The 17,274-nt window shown below is 42.0% G+C and overlaps 1 protein-coding gene and 1 long non-coding RNA gene across 3 annotated transcripts; one reads left to right on the forward strand and one right to left on the reverse strand.

The window, feature by feature from the left end:
• Positions 1 to 272: 272 nt before the first annotated feature.
• Positions 273 to 14,177, forward strand: SLC35G1 (solute carrier family 35 member G1). Of its 2 annotated transcripts, XM_083443639.1 has the most exons (4): positions 273 to 614; positions 1,645 to 1,702; positions 7,767 to 7,947; positions 9,946 to 14,177. In XM_083443639.1, the coding sequence occupies exons 1-4, from the start codon at positions 303 to 305 to the stop codon at positions 10,703 to 10,705; spliced, it is 1,311 nt and encodes a 436-aa protein (XP_083299765.1). In that variant the 5' UTR covers positions 273 to 302; the 3' UTR covers positions 10,706 to 14,177. The 2 variants fall into 2 exon arrangements, with proteins under 2 accessions (XP_083299765.1, XP_083299766.1); XM_083443640.1 differs by lacking the exon at positions 1,645 to 1,702.
• LOC310678988 lies at positions 3,600 to 6,859 on the reverse strand. Its single transcript, XR_014512071.1, has 2 exons — positions 6,550 to 6,859; positions 3,600 to 4,037 (listed from the first exon to the last, which is right to left on the reverse strand). It is a non-coding gene; the product is annotated as an uncharacterized lncRNA (long non-coding RNA).
• Positions 14,178 to 17,274: the final 3,097 nt, after the last annotated feature.

Raw genomic sequence — 17,274 nt, forward strand, 5'->3', positions numbered from 1 at the left:
CCAGGAACAACCTCAACACATGATTTCTGGCATGAGTTTCTCCCTCCACCAAAATATTATTTGAGGGGAAGCTTGGGAAGAGCTGTATTTATCGCGCGGCTCTCGGTAGAGCGGGGGGAATGGGGCAGAGGGGGCTTCGCGCCGCGGCCTGACGGAGCCTTCGCGGCTGCCACCTTCCCCGCGGAGGTCGCAGCAGTTCACGCCGGGACATGTAAACATCCCCCTCGGCGGGGAAGCAGGCCGCCCGGCCGGCGCAAAGCAGGCAGGCAGGCAGGCAGGCGGGGGGCAGTGTCACGGCCGGCATGCCGCGCACGCGCACCGAAGTTGCCGGCTCCTCGCCGGACAGAGCCGGCGAGCAGTTTGTGGCTAAGCCGAAGCCGGAGGAGCGGTCCTCATGGTGCAGCGCCAGGGCGGCGAGGAGGATGCCGCTGCCGCCGGAGGAGGAGGGCGGTGGGAGGCAGAAGATCCCCCTCCTCCCGGGGGCCACGACAGGAACGGCGAGGATGGCGGGCTCTGCCAGGTGCACGACCTGGAAGCGGCAGCGGGCGCTGCTGCCAGCCTCGGCGACGGCGGCTGCTTCCGAGGAAGTTTCCCTTGGAGACGCGGGACGCCCGGTGGGTGAGGGCAGGCGGGAGGGCACGCGGGGCGGGGAGAGAGGAGGGTGGCGAGCCGGCAGCAGGCAGGGCGAGGAGGCGCAACGCCGCGCGCCTTGCGCGCCTCTTCTCGGCCTCGGGCGGAGGCTCAGACCGGCGGGCGTCTCAGTGCCCTGGTGCGCCCTAGGGTGAGCCGGCGCTCCCTCGCCGCTTGGCCTCGTGGCAAGGCCGGCTGCATCTTGCCTCTCTCCACGCGAGGTGCCCGCGAGCTGCGCCTTTTAGGCTCTGCCCGAATCCTTGCCAACCCTGAATACATCCGCTTAAGGTAGTCACAACAGCAACAGCAACAATTCTTGTTCTCTCTGGGCCCTCCTCGGTTCTTTGATTTGTGGTTCTGTTTATATAAAGTGCCATGCACGTGCGGCTCTCTTTAAAAAAGGGGGGGGGAAAGAAAGTGCATTTTTAGGGATTCCGCTTCACCTTTGTGAAACGGAACTTTTAAGAGTTAAGGTGCATGTCCCAGCGCCCTGTCAAGGCAGCTTGGTGCCTTTACCGAACACATCATGGTGGCAAGTTGAAAAGGTAAAGAGAAACCTTTCCCATCGCTGGTCTCTAACACCTTTGCCCTCCTAAGATCACTTAGCACAGGTTATCTATTCCTTATTAAGCTTTACTTTTCTTCCAATTTTTAAAATCCTGTGCTTATGTGTAAAAATCGATGTGTATGATATCGAGTAAGGAATTGGGGAATTGCATTTTGATTATTATAGAGTACTAGGGGCTGTGTCTCTGCTTTCTCTGGTGGCAACTCATTTTATTTTGTGTTTTAATGTATTATATATTTGGTGTTAGCTGCCCTGAGCCCAGTTCTGGCCAGGGAGGGAGGGGTATAAATACTATTATTATTATTATTATTATTATTATTATTATTCCCCCACACTTTAAGAGAGAACTTCCCCTTCCCCGTGCAAGGACAAACTTGCTTTTCACCTTCCCAACCCCATTTCTCCCTTCTCGCTGTACTTAGACTTCTCCTTCTTCCATTCCTCAGCTGCCTCATGTGAGAGAGATAAAGGATGCGGAACCCTCACATATTCCATTGTATGAAGGTACTTCATTCAAACCTCTGCTGTTGTTTAAAACCACAATTTCGCTCTTCCTTCCATCCCTGCTTTACTCTGACTTCAGCCACGATTTGAAATCACCAATTCCCCCCTCTCAGTATCCCTCTCTTCTCTCTCTCATGCCATGACCACTGCTGTTGTGCAACCTGCCTTGTTTTTAGCTCCCCTACTGCATCCTTACTTCATGTAAATCCAGGGTTGCTTGTGATGGGGTACAACAAATCCACCAAAGTAGGGTGCATGTGTAGATAGCCTGGCGTTTTTATGTATATAGGAAGGTGTGTAGCTTGTGTATGAAAACATAAGGGTGGTTGTATTTTGTAAAGGGGTAACTAAACTGTTGGTGGTCCTATACTATGCGTCTTTCTCTCTTGACCTGAAGTACTGTAGTATGAAATATATTCTGCAACAAACGACATTTTGTTCTACAGCATAATTTGTACTTGCACACTCTCTTGCTAACGTACACAATAATTACATCAACATATGTAACTATCATGTTTAATCAGGCTGGCAATGGAAAAGCCATCTAATATTGTTTATTTTAATCATACATTGAAAAGCTATGTTAATATTTAATTATCTAATCATCTACCCCTTGGAGCCGTAAGGGAGGCACTCAGAACATAACCATTTTTGTTTTAAAGAGTGGTGATTTGTCAACCTAGCATTTTGTGAGCTGCTAGTAACAGTGCTTTCAGCAAGAGCAGTCATAGTGTGTAGGATTAAGCTTGCGGAGAAATCTGCTATGTAGAAGTTTTATTCCAAGTTTATATGAGTTGGCGAGACGTTACAAAGCAAAGGATTGTCCAGAGACCTAGATAACACATGAACTATTTTGTTTTCCCCCTGCTGCCGCCACAACCACTTTTCCAAATCAAGAGAGTCTTTAATATTATTTTGCATTTCTAGTGGTAAGTTCCTGTGACAGTCAGAGACACTGGTCTTGCACACAGTGCATTGAAGCGTCTGTCGATAATGTAAAGGATTAGACAAATTCAGGGAGGTAAAGGCTATCAGTGGCTATAAGTCAGGATGGCTATACAGTACTCTTTTTCCATAGTTGGAGGCAATATTTTTGAATACCAGTTGCTGGAAACTGCAGGAGAGGAGAGTGTTGTTGTGTTTAGGTCCCACTTACAGGTTTCCCATAGGCATCAGGTTGGCCACTGTGACAACAGGATGCTGGACTAAATGGGCCACTGGCCTGGTCCAGTATGGGCTTTGCTACATTCTGGAAGCTGTTGAGTAGGTTGTAGGATAATTCCATTTTGGGGACCTACTTATTTTGGATGTTGTAAACCTTTGTCTGGATTGTGCCACTTCAAACTGCAGGTGGATGAGGATTCGTGTGGCTGAATGCTCCTCTATATAGAATACCTATTTATTGTAATTTCAGTTATCCATTTTAATCCTTCTCTTGAGAGCGGAGCTAGCCATAAAACAGCATTAGGCAAATGGAATACTGAAAGAATAACACTGTTTCTTAAAACTTTATATACTCAGCAGAGAAATTGTGGGTACCACTGTTTGCTGTGCTTTGGCACTGAACACCTTTTTGTCGCTGTTTGTCAGTGCTGAATGGAAACCTACTGTGCTTTGAGAACATAGGGACATGGGAAGCTGCTTTATACAAAGTCATCTAGCTCAGTATTGTTGGCACTGACTGGCAGCATTTCCCCAGGGTTTCAGCAGGCATATTTCCCAGATCTACCTAGAGGCGCCTTTGCATGCAAGATATGTGCTCTGCCATTGAGTTGGGGCCATTCCCCAAGAGAGCCATTGTGTGACGAAGGATAGTGCTTGAAGAAGAGAGGAATGTTATCTTATTCCGTTCTTAAAGTTTACATTGAAAGGACAGATGCTTCTAAAACCTATAATGTTTTTCTTTCTTTTTAATTGCAGTAAGAAGGTCATTCGTTTCTACCGTGTTTGCTTTGCTAGTCTGGAATACCAGCCCAGCTTTTTTTTTTTTTTTAAAGAGAAAGAAAGTACATTTGACTATGATACCTTCCCTTTATAATATGAAAGTTTGGTGTTTTGTTAATAATGCAGAGGTTCGCTTTTCCAGCATCCCTAAACATCCTTTTATACAGCAACAACTTCAGAGAATTAGTGTCATATACGAAGTCTGTGCAGAAGTCTGGCACTTTTATATTTTAGGTAATCAAAGTAGATTGCTACACCGAAACTTGATATTTTGTTCTTATTCTTCATTCTGTAGATCAGCATGGCTTTTTTTCCTTCTTCAGCTTCAGTCCATTCTGAGTCTCCTTATTTTAATCCAATATTTCAGAGAAAAATTTCCATTAATGTGGGTCTGTATTGGACAAGAAGAGCAAATTGCGGCAATAATGTAATTAAGGGATCAAATCTATATGGGTCTGTATTGGCTAATGTTGTGAACCTCTGCCAACAGCTACACTGTAGGTTCAGAGAGAGAATGGCACGTTTGTTCTTCTAATAACACTTTAGATTAAAACCCATTATGATTAAACAGAGATGTGTGTGCTTTACCTCAAGCAGTAATATGCCTTGAGATTTAGCATCCTTTGAAATCTATTCTTTTCTGTTCCAATATGTCACAGAGGCCCCTGCTCTGGAGCTTTTCTGAAAGAGAGTGGGCAGCCCTGTTTAGTTCATTGTTTGCTTATATACCTGCCATAGATGATATTTTGAAACCAACCCCCCTCCCTAAATGTGTTCTTCAGATTTTGCCTCTTCCTGTACAGGTGTCTCCCCACTTGTGCACAATCAGCACATGCACTCCCACTGACACGCGCACCATTTGCAGTGCGGAACGAGGGTTGGGTAGGGGCAGAATGGGGGAATCCTCTCTTACACATATCCCAGTGATCCATGCGGCGGCCAGGAACAGAACCTTCACATAACTGGGGATTCTCCTGTATTATGGCTGCAGTCCTATTACACACTTATATGGGAGTAAGTTCCATTCAGCTCAGTGGGATTTAAATCTGAATAGACATGCATAAGATTATGCACAAATTAGAGGCCCAGGTGTTCTTTCTTCCTCACTACTGCCCAGGTGATTCAAGTACTGGTCTGATAGAAAGCCAGTGAAATGCAGTGAAAGTTAAACCCATGTAGATGTAACTTTCATTTCATTTCATTTATTGGTTGCCTTTCCACCACAACAGTATGTGGTCACATTAAATCGCCATATTAAGAACTTCTGGGGATTTTGAAGACAAATGTGTTGTGAAGAACCTATACGTTGTGCCAAGTTTGCCTGTGGCAGTCTGGTATTTTGGAGTAGACTGAAAACAAAGGGAAAGTTCTGAACATGAGCTAGAACTGGCGTTTAGGAATATATGGAGGTGAAGGAGGACATCTCCACAGATAAACAGGAAGAAAAAGGGCTAGAAAATGAAAGTGGTTTTCGAGATAGATTAGGAAAATAGGAAGAGAATCTGAGATAGGGAGATTGCGAGAGGAGATGGTGGATTTCGCAAGATGAGAATATGCAATGTCATAGGATGAACCCCAAGCTATCTGTATTGAGTTCAGTTGATTTTTGAAAATAGCTTGGTTGGATCCTTTTTACATCCTGTTGCTACATGATCCATTGTTGTAATCTTCCATCCTTATGCGCTTATCCTTCCATCCTTATGTGCAATGGGTCTGTTATGGCATAACTCTTCCTATATTCTTACATACTAAAGCAGTCTTCACCTACCTGGTGCCCTTGAGATGCTTTGGACTACAACTCCCATCAGCCCCAGTCAGTTGTGTTGATGGGAGTTGTAGTCCAAAACATCTGGAGGACTCTAGGTTGGTGAAGGCTGTACTAAAGCATATTTAAAATTCCAGTTTACTCAGAAGTGATGCTAAAGCTTTCTGGAGACTTGGCCACAACAGACCCATTGTGCATAAGGATGGAAGGATTGTTGGTTTCAGTTCTCTCAGTTCTCTACATTTCTATTTGTGAAAATTCTTTTTAAAAATCCTCTTGAAAATTCTTCAGCATTTTAGTGTGAATTTTTCCTGACACATTTTTATGTGCAGTTTTGACTAGTAAGCACATTTTTGCAATCAATTTCTCCTAATGTAATGAATTTTTGCATGATATTTTCACTAATATATTCATTTGTATGCACATTTCCCCCCTAATATATGCATAAGCATTCTTTGGTTGGAGAACTACACAGCAAATTCTGGATGAGCGTGAATTTTGGAGGATGCCAATGTTTTGATTCTTTCATTGTTTTAGGAAGTGCGAATTTGATACAATTTGCCTTTAGATGCAAATTGAACCAAATTTCTCCCCTTTTGCCCCACAGAATGCCTCCAGATAATTCCATAAGTAGATTTCTATTTTAGAGCAAAACAAGGAAAGTGTTGTGTTAAGTGGGAAACTTAACCAGCTGACTTTTAGATTTGGATCGGCTAACAGTAGAAGTGCTCAGATTTTATTTCCAGGAATTGATTTTATCGAGAAGAGAGTTGTTTGCACCTTCATGCAGGCAGGCTGGTAAAAGGACCCTGTCAACTTAACCATGGTAAAATCCATGTCTAACTCCTCATACCAAATAAAAAAATACTTTCCAGTAGCACCTTAGAGACCAACTAAGTTTGTTATTGGTATGAGCAGGCTTCCTCAAACTCGGCCTTCCAGATGTTTTTGGCCTACAATTCCCATGATCCCTAGCTAGCAGGACCAGTGGTCAGGGACGATGGGAATTGTTGTCTCAAAACATCTGGAGGGCCAAGTTTGAGGAAGCCTGGGTATGAGCTTTTAGATGGTCTCTAAGGTGCTACTGCAAAGAATTTTTTTATTTTGTTTCGACTGGCAGACCAACACAGCTACCTGCCTGTAACTACTCCTCATACCAAGTACACTCTCACATTAAGCCTAATCTCAGTGTGTCCAGCGCTTGGAGATTTCAGCCCTTTCAAAACAGAGAGACAGCTGCTGCTCAAAAGTTGACTTTAGCAGTTGAAATCATGGGACCAAGGCAGCCAAAGCATGTCTCTGTATATTCTGTCACCTTGGATTCACAGCAGCTGAATGTTAGAAAACATTGATTCTCAGCTTCCAGGTTGCTTATCAGCTTCCAGGTTGTGATTCCAAGTTGCTTAGCAACCGACAGAAATGCCCTGCCAAACCACTGCTTTCTTCTGAAGATAACTCTGTTGCCTCTCTAATCTTCTTAGATGGTATCCCTACACAGCTAACAGTTCCAGGATTCAAGGTTCTTTTTTATATTATTTTTTTTAACAAAACATCATTATATTTGTTTTGGGTGTAAATAAGTTGTGGGAAAGAAACTCCGATGGCATTCTACCACCTCTACCCAGAATTATGTTCATATTATTGGGGTAGTAAAGTTAAGATATTTGCACAACGGGATAACTTCCTCTAAGTAGCCAGCTCATTGTAAAATAATAGGGTATCACACTATATATAATGAAACAAGTAGAAATAACCATATTTAGTGGGTGTAAGTTATATTGTTATTCCTTACAGTTAGATAAGAAAACTAATATTTTACATTTGCTTTAAAAACTCAAGATTTTTCCTAATACAAATAAGATGTAAGGTTGATTTCTTAAGTATTACCCAACAATGCTTGGGAAAACACTGGGATAGATGCTTGAGCCTGCAGTAATTTTCATTCATATAGCCTCGGGAACGCAGGTTAATATTTCTTGATGCCAAAATTTATCAGAATGGTTGGTTGGGCTATGTAATGAATGTGGCAAATGGACCTATTTTGCAAACATGGTGCATGGATTTATACACCCCACTCTGAGACTACTTATAAAAAAAAAGTTGAAAAAATGCAACATGCAGATAAACATAGAACTTTTTGAAAGAGTAAAATTACAGTCCATACCATCATGTCAAAAATTCCTGTTATCTTTTTTTAAAAAAACCAACCGTATACCTTCAATTGCACTAAATGTATTTCTTTTGTTTCTTTCCCTCCTCAAAGTAGACATATTTTTTTTAAAGAACCGTTTCAAATTCAGTTGAAGAAATTACAGCTAAATTGTTAATTGCTAACTGGAAACTGTTTTGTTCCAGGAATAAAGGGGAAAAGGACCTGTCCAGGGCTTGGCTTGTTCTATACGCTGCTGTCTGCCTTTCTCTTCTCTGTGGCATCTTTATTCCTCAAGAAAATTGAAGGTGTGCATTCAGTGGAAGTCAGTGCCATTAGATGTGTTTTCCAAATGACATTTGTCCTTCCTGGTTTAATATACTACAGGTGAGTATTATGCCTCCTTTGTATGAGGCAAGGCTAAGAAAAAATGCACTTTGGATTATTTATTATTATTATTATTATTATTATTGCCATTTATTTATACAGTCAAACCACGGAAGTCGAACGTAATCTGTTCTGGAAGTCTGTTTGACTTCCGAAACGTTCAGAAACCAAAGTGCAGCTTCTGATTGGTTCCTGCAGCCAATCAGAAACCACAAAAGCCCCTTCCGCCGTTCGGCTTCCAAAAGAACGTTCGAAAACTGGAACACTCCCGGTTTTCAGTTTGTTCAGGAGCCGGAACATTTGACTTCCAAGGTGTTCGGGAGCTGAGGTACAACTGTATACCGCTTTTTGGACCAAGTGTACAGTAAGAATTCAACAAAATGCCATAAATCAGCAAGGGAAACAAAATAAGGAGGGGCAGAGAAAAGCCTTCCCTGGGCGGAAGACTAATGAGCTCACCAACCTTGCCTTCCACACTCTGTGAGGCTAGAGGCCTGAAGAGATTATGAGAAATGCTTATGCCAACAAAAACAATTAAGGCTGCTCTCACCCACCCCCCATTCTAATTATTCAGGGATTCAAGGCAAGCAGGTAGGTCTTCAATCTGTGGGTCGCAATGCTGCTTCTGCCATTTTGGACTCCAGCTATGGCTGACCAAACCAAAAGAGCACTGCCTGCAGTGTTTGGGCTAGAACACATCATAATGATGGGACACTCATTTTATCAATTTCAATGAGTGCTGCAAAGTGGCAGGAGAAAAGCAAGAGGAAGATATTTCTAGCCAAATGTATGCCCCGCCTTCCTGTAGCTATGCCCATAGTAAGGGAACTCTCTGGAATGGGGGCTCCATCCACGTTCCGATCTATTCCTGTGGCTTTCTAGACTTCTTGCACAATCGATGTTTACTGGGGACCAGAATGCAGAAGTGTCTGTTGCAGTGATTAGAATGCAGAAGTATCTTCAGTTCTCCAGAACAGAAGCCGCAGTGATTCCCTCAAATACCCTAAAATCTAGCCTATGACACACAAACGTAGAGCTCAGCACAGCAGTCTTCGCTTTTATAGTTCACCGGAAAACAAGCTAATAAGCAGATTTTAAGGGCGTGAGGGTGTACAGTGAATACAGTCGTCATCCACTGTAGAGTCACTGGAATATCTATTATCATGATATCTGGAAAAACAAACATGCCCAGGTGCTTCACTGAAATTGTGAGTCTTTAAAAAAAACAACCCACTGGTTTTCAAAAGCTTATCAACCTTTTGGCTCAGAACAAGTGTAAAAATCTCTGGTTTTCATATAGTTCTAATACTAAGGTAGCACTATGTATATTGCTCTATGAATTGCCATTTTTAGGATTAATAATGTACCTTTTTAGCACTATTAGTATGTCAAAAGTGAATACTGTATGTGAAAGTTGGTCCCATGGTACAGGATAGAAGTCAGAGGTGAGTCTTGTGTCTGGACTAGTTGAAGACCATGGAAACTGCCAAAAACATTCTAAAAAGGATAATAAAAACAGGAATACTTAGAATACTGATAGTTGCTCCAAAAATGAAAAGCCCAACACGCTGCCCCATGCAACTACAAGCTTAAAATTCATAGTCTTCCTGCCACCCAATAAAATGACCCAAAGGAGCCTTTGATAACAACCTTTCCTGATGTCTGCTGGTGCCCTTTCACATGCTGGCTGGCTGGTCTCCATGTGTCCTGGAAATAACAAGTTGTTCCTCAAGTCACCCAGCTGCTGCATCTCAGGCTTCAAGCTACGAACTAAGAGCAGAATTCCAAAGAGTTTTTATAACTGTTTGATCAAAATGCATCAAAGTTGGGGACACTATTGGAACGTGAAAGTATCCTAGTAATGTCAGTGTTGGAAAAATCACAGTGTTATTTAAGTTTCTGTGATCTGAAATTCACTGCAAAGTCCTGTTGATGCATGAACATGGAAACCTTAAGCCATGAGTTAAATTATACACACCTCTCTTTCTTTCATTTTAGAACAGGATTTCTGGGACCAGAAGGCAAACGACTCGTTCTTTTCTTTCGAGGATTGCTTGGCTCTGGTGCAATGATTCTTCTCTATTACGCTTTCCAAGTGATGCCTCTTGCTGACGCTACAGTCATTACTTTCAGCAGCCCAGTTTTTACATCACTATTGGCCTGGATATTTCTCAAGGAGAAGTATAGTCCTTGGGATATTCTTTTCACTCTGTTTACAATCACCGGAGTGGTGCTTATTGCAAGACCACCTTTTTTATTTGGATCCAGAGTTGCTGGAATAGAAGAAGAGTACAGAGATCGCCTGAAAGGAACAATAGCAGCTGTTTCAAGTGCCGTAGCTGCCGCGTCAACTTTTGTTATACTAAGGAAGGTGGGGAAATCGGTGCATTATTTTTTGTCCATTTGGTATTATGCAGTAATTGGGTTAATAGTTTGCCTAATAGCACTTTTTGTAATGGGTGAGTGGAGTTTACCCAACTGTGGCATAGATAGATTTCTCTTGGTATTAATTGGAGTGTTGGGTCTAGGTGGCCAGATATTCCTTACAAAAGCACTACAGATAGAGAAAGCTGGTCCTGTTGCTATAATGAAAACAATGGACGTGGTGTTTGCTTTTATCTTCCAAATTCTTTTCCTCAATCATTTGCCTACGTGGTGGACAGTCGGAGGCGCCCTTTGCGTAGTAGCTAGCAGTTCCGGAACTGTCATTCGGAAGTGGCATCAAAACTCGAAAAAAAGTACAGGAAATGAAATTTGACAGGTGGGGGTGTTATTTCACTGCTGAAAGAGAGCAAAGCACTTGAGTATTTATTTTAAATAATTCCCCATCACCTTTCCTTTTCGTGGAGATGGTGCTCCCATGTGCCAACTCTGGCACCAGCCCCCTTCTCTCTGGCAAAGAGCGAGACTTCCGCCTACACAGGTAGGGCTGAACTGTGTGCCCACTTCATGTTTCAATCTGGTAATGTTCTCGTTTTGTTATGTTATTTCTACTAGTTGTTGCTTTGGCATAGTTATTTTTCTATATTTTGGTGAAGCAGATCTTAAAAATGTATTTATAGCAATATATATCTTTTATATTATTACATTGTGCCTGAGTAGACGGAGCAAAGGCCATATTGGCTGCTACTATTCAGCTGCTACGATTCAAGGAAAAGAAAAGACAATGGGCAAGACAATGGCACCCATGCTCAGTACTATGCAAAATGTTTTGAATGTCTGTCTGTTTAACTATGCAATTAAAGTAGCACCTACTTGTCAGTTTTGCCAGAATTTTGGATTTAAGGATCGTGGACATTTTAAGCCCCTATGTACTAAGAGTGGGATGCACCAGAAGCTACTGCATTCCAGAGACCCACAATAAGCTGGTACGCTGATGATGCATCAACACTGCCCCGTGCCATTGCAAATTATGCTAGTATACATTCTCAGGATTGATGTGTCTATCAACTTAAATCCAAGCATTTTGGCATAAGTGGTTTTTGCCTAACATAATAATTCTGGAACAGTGTTTGCCTTTGTCCACATACTGTAGCAACACAAAACAACAAGCGGCTTGATCTATCTCCTGGATTTATGGGCTGTCATAGACATCCCATTCACTATAGTGGAGAAGTCAGGGGCAGCAGGTCTTTGCATAGAGATCTTTCTTGGTACAGTCATACCTTGGTGGACGAACGTCTTGCAACTCGAACTTTTTGGCTCCCAAACGCCACAAACCCAGAAGTGAGTGTTCTGGTTTGTGAACGTCTTTTGGAACCCAAATGTCCGATGTGGCTTCCGCCGCTTCCAATTGGCTGCAGGAAGTTTCTGCAGCCAATTGGAAGCCACGCCTTGGTTTCTGAACATTTGGGAAGTCGAATGGACTTCCAGAACGGATTCCGTTTGACTTCCGAGGTAACACTGTATTGGTGCAAAAACAGAAAGCCAAGTCTTGCTCAGACATGAAATGACATTGTATTGTAGTTGTTGCGATGGACATGTACAACATAACATGAAAATGTCTGAAATGTATATATATTCATAAAATGTTCACATGAACTAGAATCTGGATGAATCAGGGTTTTACAACCAACAAGACTTGTTCTGCAGGTGTTGCCCACACTCACATTTGACTGTGTTAGAGTTGCATTTTCGAGAGCAGCATGTCTGTGTGTAATATGGTCAGCTAAACCACAGAGATGGTATCAGTGTGATCAGAGTTTTGCATCTTTCTTTCTCCTCACTTCTTGTTCATTGCTAACATTTCCTGTTTGGTGTAACCCAAGCCAAGTTCCCATGCATAGTTACATTGGTGTCTTCATCACCAGGTATAAAAATAGAACAATGTTCAGGAGATTCCAAATCTCATCCCTTAGAGCTGGTTTTTCTTTAAAACACAAATGGCATTGTTTTCATGTAGTTTACCCCTAAACCTGGATGCTACCCCATTTCTATTTTCATTTAGAATTCTGTTATAGAAAAGTCAAGGTGGAAACATCAGTAAAACCAAGTACAATATGCAACAGATTAGGCTAGCATTTCTCTGTATGCACCTTATTTTCAGCTAGCTAATGTGAAAAGCATATCATGAAGCATTCATTGAAACATAAATCCAGTCACCCCAGAACTTCCTGGTTCAATGTACTTTAGTAAGTGGAATGTATTTTAGTAAGAGCACCAGATGTCACTTTGATTGCGCACATAATTGTGATAAATAAAATTCCTAATGCATATTCAGTATCCAGAATAAAAACATGTTATACATGTCAGTACTCTCTGAATATACAGTTGTACCTTGGTTTTGGAACAGCTTAGTTCCCGAACGTTTTGGCTCCCAAACACTGCAAACCCAGCAGTGACTGTTCTGGTTTGCGAACTATTTTTGGAAGTCAAACATCCGACGGGGCTTCCGATTGGCTGCTGGAGTTTCCTGCAGCCAATCAGAAGCCGTGCTTTGGTTTCCGAACGTTTGATAGTTGAACAGACTTCCGAAATGGATTCTGTTCGACTTCCAAGGTACGACTGTATAGTAAGAATATTGCACAAAGTTGTTGTTAGTCTATTAAAAAAACAGCTTAGTCACTTGCACTGCACAACTTCCTCACTTGCAACTGTGGGGAAGTCTGACCAACGAGCCTGGAAATATTTCCAATACGAGAAACCGCTTCTTTCCAAAGAGACAGTCACTGTGAGCCTAGCTAGGTTTTAAAATGATATGACTTCTTTCCTCTTTCTCCTTCTTGAGGCGGTAGAAAAAGAGAAGTGAAAGGTCTCTCCAGCCTTCATTGCCTGTTGTGGGTGGAGGATACTTTGGAATGCTAAATAAATACTCAGCTTCTCCCATGAGCAGCTGTCCTATGTAGCCAGACTTCTAAAACAAGTTTTGCTCCAAAAACTCAGGTGTCTCCTTTGATGCAGCGTGGTGGGCTGTGCTCGGAGCATGGAAAAGGCATGTGCTTAGAAAAATACTCACATGAATGTAAGCAAGTTCTCAAAATCCCTTTCCACCCATCCCAACTGCCTTTTTGAGCCATGACCTCCTAAGTAGTGTTAAATGCTTCCCAGTTTCCCAGGAAGAAGTGTAGGGCTAGCATTGCAGATGGAAGTCCCACACAGTTCAAGGAGGCTTACTCTGGTAAGCAAAGTGCTACATCTATCAGAGCAAGCCAAAGTGGGACCAGGAAGGAGCAAGTTCACTGCCATATCTGAATACCTGCTTCTCAATCCAGCCAGGGCAGAAGGTCAAGGGTATTTTACCCACCAACTCAACCACCCCATTTTTTCATTTTTATTTTTTTGCTGCAGCTGTTCTTCTTGAGGATTGGGGTCCTTGAGGCATACTGCCTTGACATCAGTTCAGACATGTTATCCATCTAGTTACCAATGCTGTTTTCTGTCTTGGTTAACTGTGTGTGCTTATACATATCCACATGGAAACAAGCCTTACTGGATTTACTTCCAAGTAAGTGTGCATAGGATTGCAGCCTTAATATTACCTGGAGATGGAGGGAAGAGACACGGGCACATGGCAGCCTCATATTCCTCATAGCATGAATATGCTATTCCTGTTCCAGGTGATCAGCAAATCCATTGGACAGGATAGACATGATTTATTTTCATGTAAAAAAGAAAAGATAATGTCCACGTTGTCCTCTTTAAGCAATACGGGTAACTTGAATCCATCTCAACTGTTTTTGTTTAATCCCAGTTATGGCTGAAATTGATTCAGTTTAAGCCCCCACCCCACCCCCCCAAAAAAACAAACAAAAAGGTTCTGTAAACCAGTTCAGCACACCTCTGGAATTGTTTCAGTTCATGGGATATACAGAAAATTTGTTTATTGTACCTTAAGTATCAGCCATTATCTGTAAGTATTATGAAGTGGCACTTCCCTAAAGTATGCCTACAGTAGAAATAGAACACGTGATACAAGAGTGTAATGTTTAATTTGCACGCTTAGAGTACTAGACTTTTATACTATTGAACATCCTAATCTTTTAAGAGGACAAATCTCAGGACAAGCCCAAGATGTGTAAAAATCTTCCCAATACAGATTTCACATGCTCATGATTCCTTTTGGCCTGAAAGTGTTGACCTGTGAGTGTTAGCACACTAAAAATGAATGGATGGATCCCTTATCTCGAACCTCTATGCTTAATTTAGAAACCTGTTCAGGTTTAACAGATCCCTTCAGGTAAGGTTTGGGTTCTGTTCTGTTCTGTTCTGTTTCAAAGGGTTGGTCTGGTTTTTGGTTCATATTTGTTTTGATTTCATGAACCCAGCATTTCATCCTATTTATGTGATTTGAAAGTGTCCTTGCTAACTGAATAACCCAATTATATGCATGCTTATTTAGAAGCAAGACCCACTATATTTGGTGGGACTTAATTGCCAAGTAAGTGCACATAGGCACTTTTACTTGAAAATAAGTATTATGTACAGTCAAACCTCAGTTCCCAAACGGCTCCGTTTTTGAACGATTCGGCTCCCGAACACCAAAATGTTCCAGTTTTCGAACATTTTTTGGAAGCCGAACGTCTGATGCAGCTTCCGCTGAGTGCAGGAAGCTCTTGCGACCAATTGGAAGCCGCGATTCGGTTGTCGAAAGTTTTGGAAGCCGAACGGGCTTCTGGAACAGATTACGTTCAACAACCGAGGTTTGACTGTATTTAGCTGATTTATTTAGAATCAGGGTGCTACTGTAATGCAGATTTATCTGTGGCACTGCATTATTAGATACCCTTTGGCTTTTAATTGTATTTTCATGATTCTCATAAAAGTAAGTCATAAAAGGGAACCAAATAACCCACAGGAAGAATAGTACAGTGAGACTTCAACATATGCAGGGATTACGTTTCACAATTGCGCCCAAAGCCAAAATAGTGTATAGTCAAAACACACTGGGTTCAATGGCACTGCTTTGGCCTCTCCTACATTGAACATGTCCTCTTACAAACAGGTCCATATTCACTGGATGCCATCTCTGGGCATTCACATTCCTTTCTGTTCTGAACAGAGGAGAGGTGCAAAGAGCTCTCTGAGTGAACACCACAGTGGCTGACCTAGGTGCTTCCTTTCCATTGATGAGCATGACCACACCATTCTGTGGTCTTGTCTCATTCCCTGCCCTTTTTGATGTGGAAGGCATTTTGTGTTATGTCACATCCCCATGGCAGCCATTTTGTGGCTGGTGCCCCCATTAGTACTTGCTCTAAATTCCAAAGGTGTCCACTGGCCCCCAAAGGTTGGTGACCCCCTTGCACAAAGCTATGAATGGATACCAGTTCTCAGTTAAATTGTCAGAATGCGTTTGTCCCACGGAGGTGTGCATTTCTTTAGTGAACTGGTCTGTTGAGGCTGCAGTATTGTACACACTTGCCAGGGAGTAATGAATAGGATTCCTCTGTAAAGCTCCCTTCCCATTGGTTAAAAGGCATATGGTTATTATTCCATTGCAAACATATTTCCAATATTTCTCTAGGGTGAGTGGGGAACCTGTGACTCTCTAGATGTTGGTGGACTGCAACTCCCATCATTCCTGGCCATTGGTTGTGCTCGTTGGGTCTAATGGGAGGTGAAGTCCAGTAACATCTGGGGGGGGAGTGGGGACAAGTTCCCCAGTGTTGCTGTGGGAAATTAAATCTAGCTAATCCTAAATTACCTAATCCAGGCATAGGCAACCTTTGGCCCTCCAGATATTTTGGCCTACAACTCCCATGATCCCTAGCTAACAGGACCAGTGGTCAGGGATGATGGGAATTGTAGTCTAAAACATCTGGAGGGCCAGGGGTTGCCTATGTCTGACCTAATTCAAAACTGGCATTACTTAGAAAAGATCTATTTAGGATGGTGCTAAGCTCCTGAGAAATTAGTTTTTAAATTATGTTTTATTTTTCTTTCTTTTTTCAAACCACCCTGGGATTAATTGAGGGGCTGCATTAAAATACTTCAAATAAAAAATAGTTCAGGGTAGCTTTCAACTGCCTGATATGCACACTCCATATGTAGCACTGTGCTAGTCTTGTAGAAGTCTCTCCAGCCTTGTTTAGTGATGATAATTTTTAATCCTATGTAGCTTTCATTAATGCATACAAATGCCAATGGATTATCTTTAACCTATGATACTTTGCAAAGGGGGAAGTAGATTTGAATTGTACTATTCCTGTGTCTCCTTCCAGTTTTCCTCAGCAATTACCAAGGTGTTATGAGTTAGTCACAGTATAGTGACCTGTGGTGGCTTGTCCAAAGAGAACATATCAGAATGAGCAGCACAGTAGATTGTTTATGGTCTGTTCAACATAAGATAGACCTAATAATACAAATATACACAGAAAAGATGGTGTATCTTTTTTGTCTTTTGGAGGTTCTGCTTGATGTACCTAATACCAATATGTTGCTTATATTGCCAGTAGACAGTCGTCATGATAAAGCAGCAACTCTTGAATCCGGTTCTTTAAAAAGTGTCTCTGACGTTAAGGAACCACCAGTGTAAAAATGCTTTTGAATACCGTATATGTGATCTCTATTTTTGCAAAATATCAGGGAGCTAAGCTGGATGGCCCTTGCACTACTTTCATTGACTTTATTGCACCTTGTTAAGCTGTTTTTGTAGCTGCTGCTGTTTTGTAGTAGATGCTTATTTTTTTATAGGCAACTTTTTAATTTCCTGGATTTTGAAATGTAAAGTATATTTTAATAAATTTATATGATTTCATAAATTCTAATAAATACAATGAAAAATACACGCTTGGTTTCATTGATATCAGAAGAGTCTTGTAGCTATTCAAGCTGACATGAAGGAATAAACAATAAGCTGTGATTTCATGAGAAGGCCCTTCCTGAATC

Source organism: Podarcis tiliguerta (genome assembly GCF_965153285.1).
Source record: "Podarcis tiliguerta genome assembly, chromosome: 5".
Lineage (NCBI taxonomy): Eukaryota > Metazoa > Chordata > Lepidosauria > Squamata > Lacertidae > Podarcis > Podarcis tiliguerta.

Coding starts and splice junctions, on each gene's coding strand:
- SLC35G1 (XM_083443639.1), top strand. CDS start 303: ATGCCGCGCACGCGCACCGAAGTTGCCGGCTCCTCGCCGGACAGAGCC. Junction 615..1,644: donor TTGGAGACGCGGGACGCCCG/GTGGGTGAGGGC, acceptor TCCATTCCTCAG/CTGCCTCATGTGAGAGAGAT. Junction 7,948..9,945: donor CCTGGTTTAATATACTACAG/GTGAGTATTATG, acceptor CTTTCATTTTAG/AACAGGATTTCTGGGACCAG.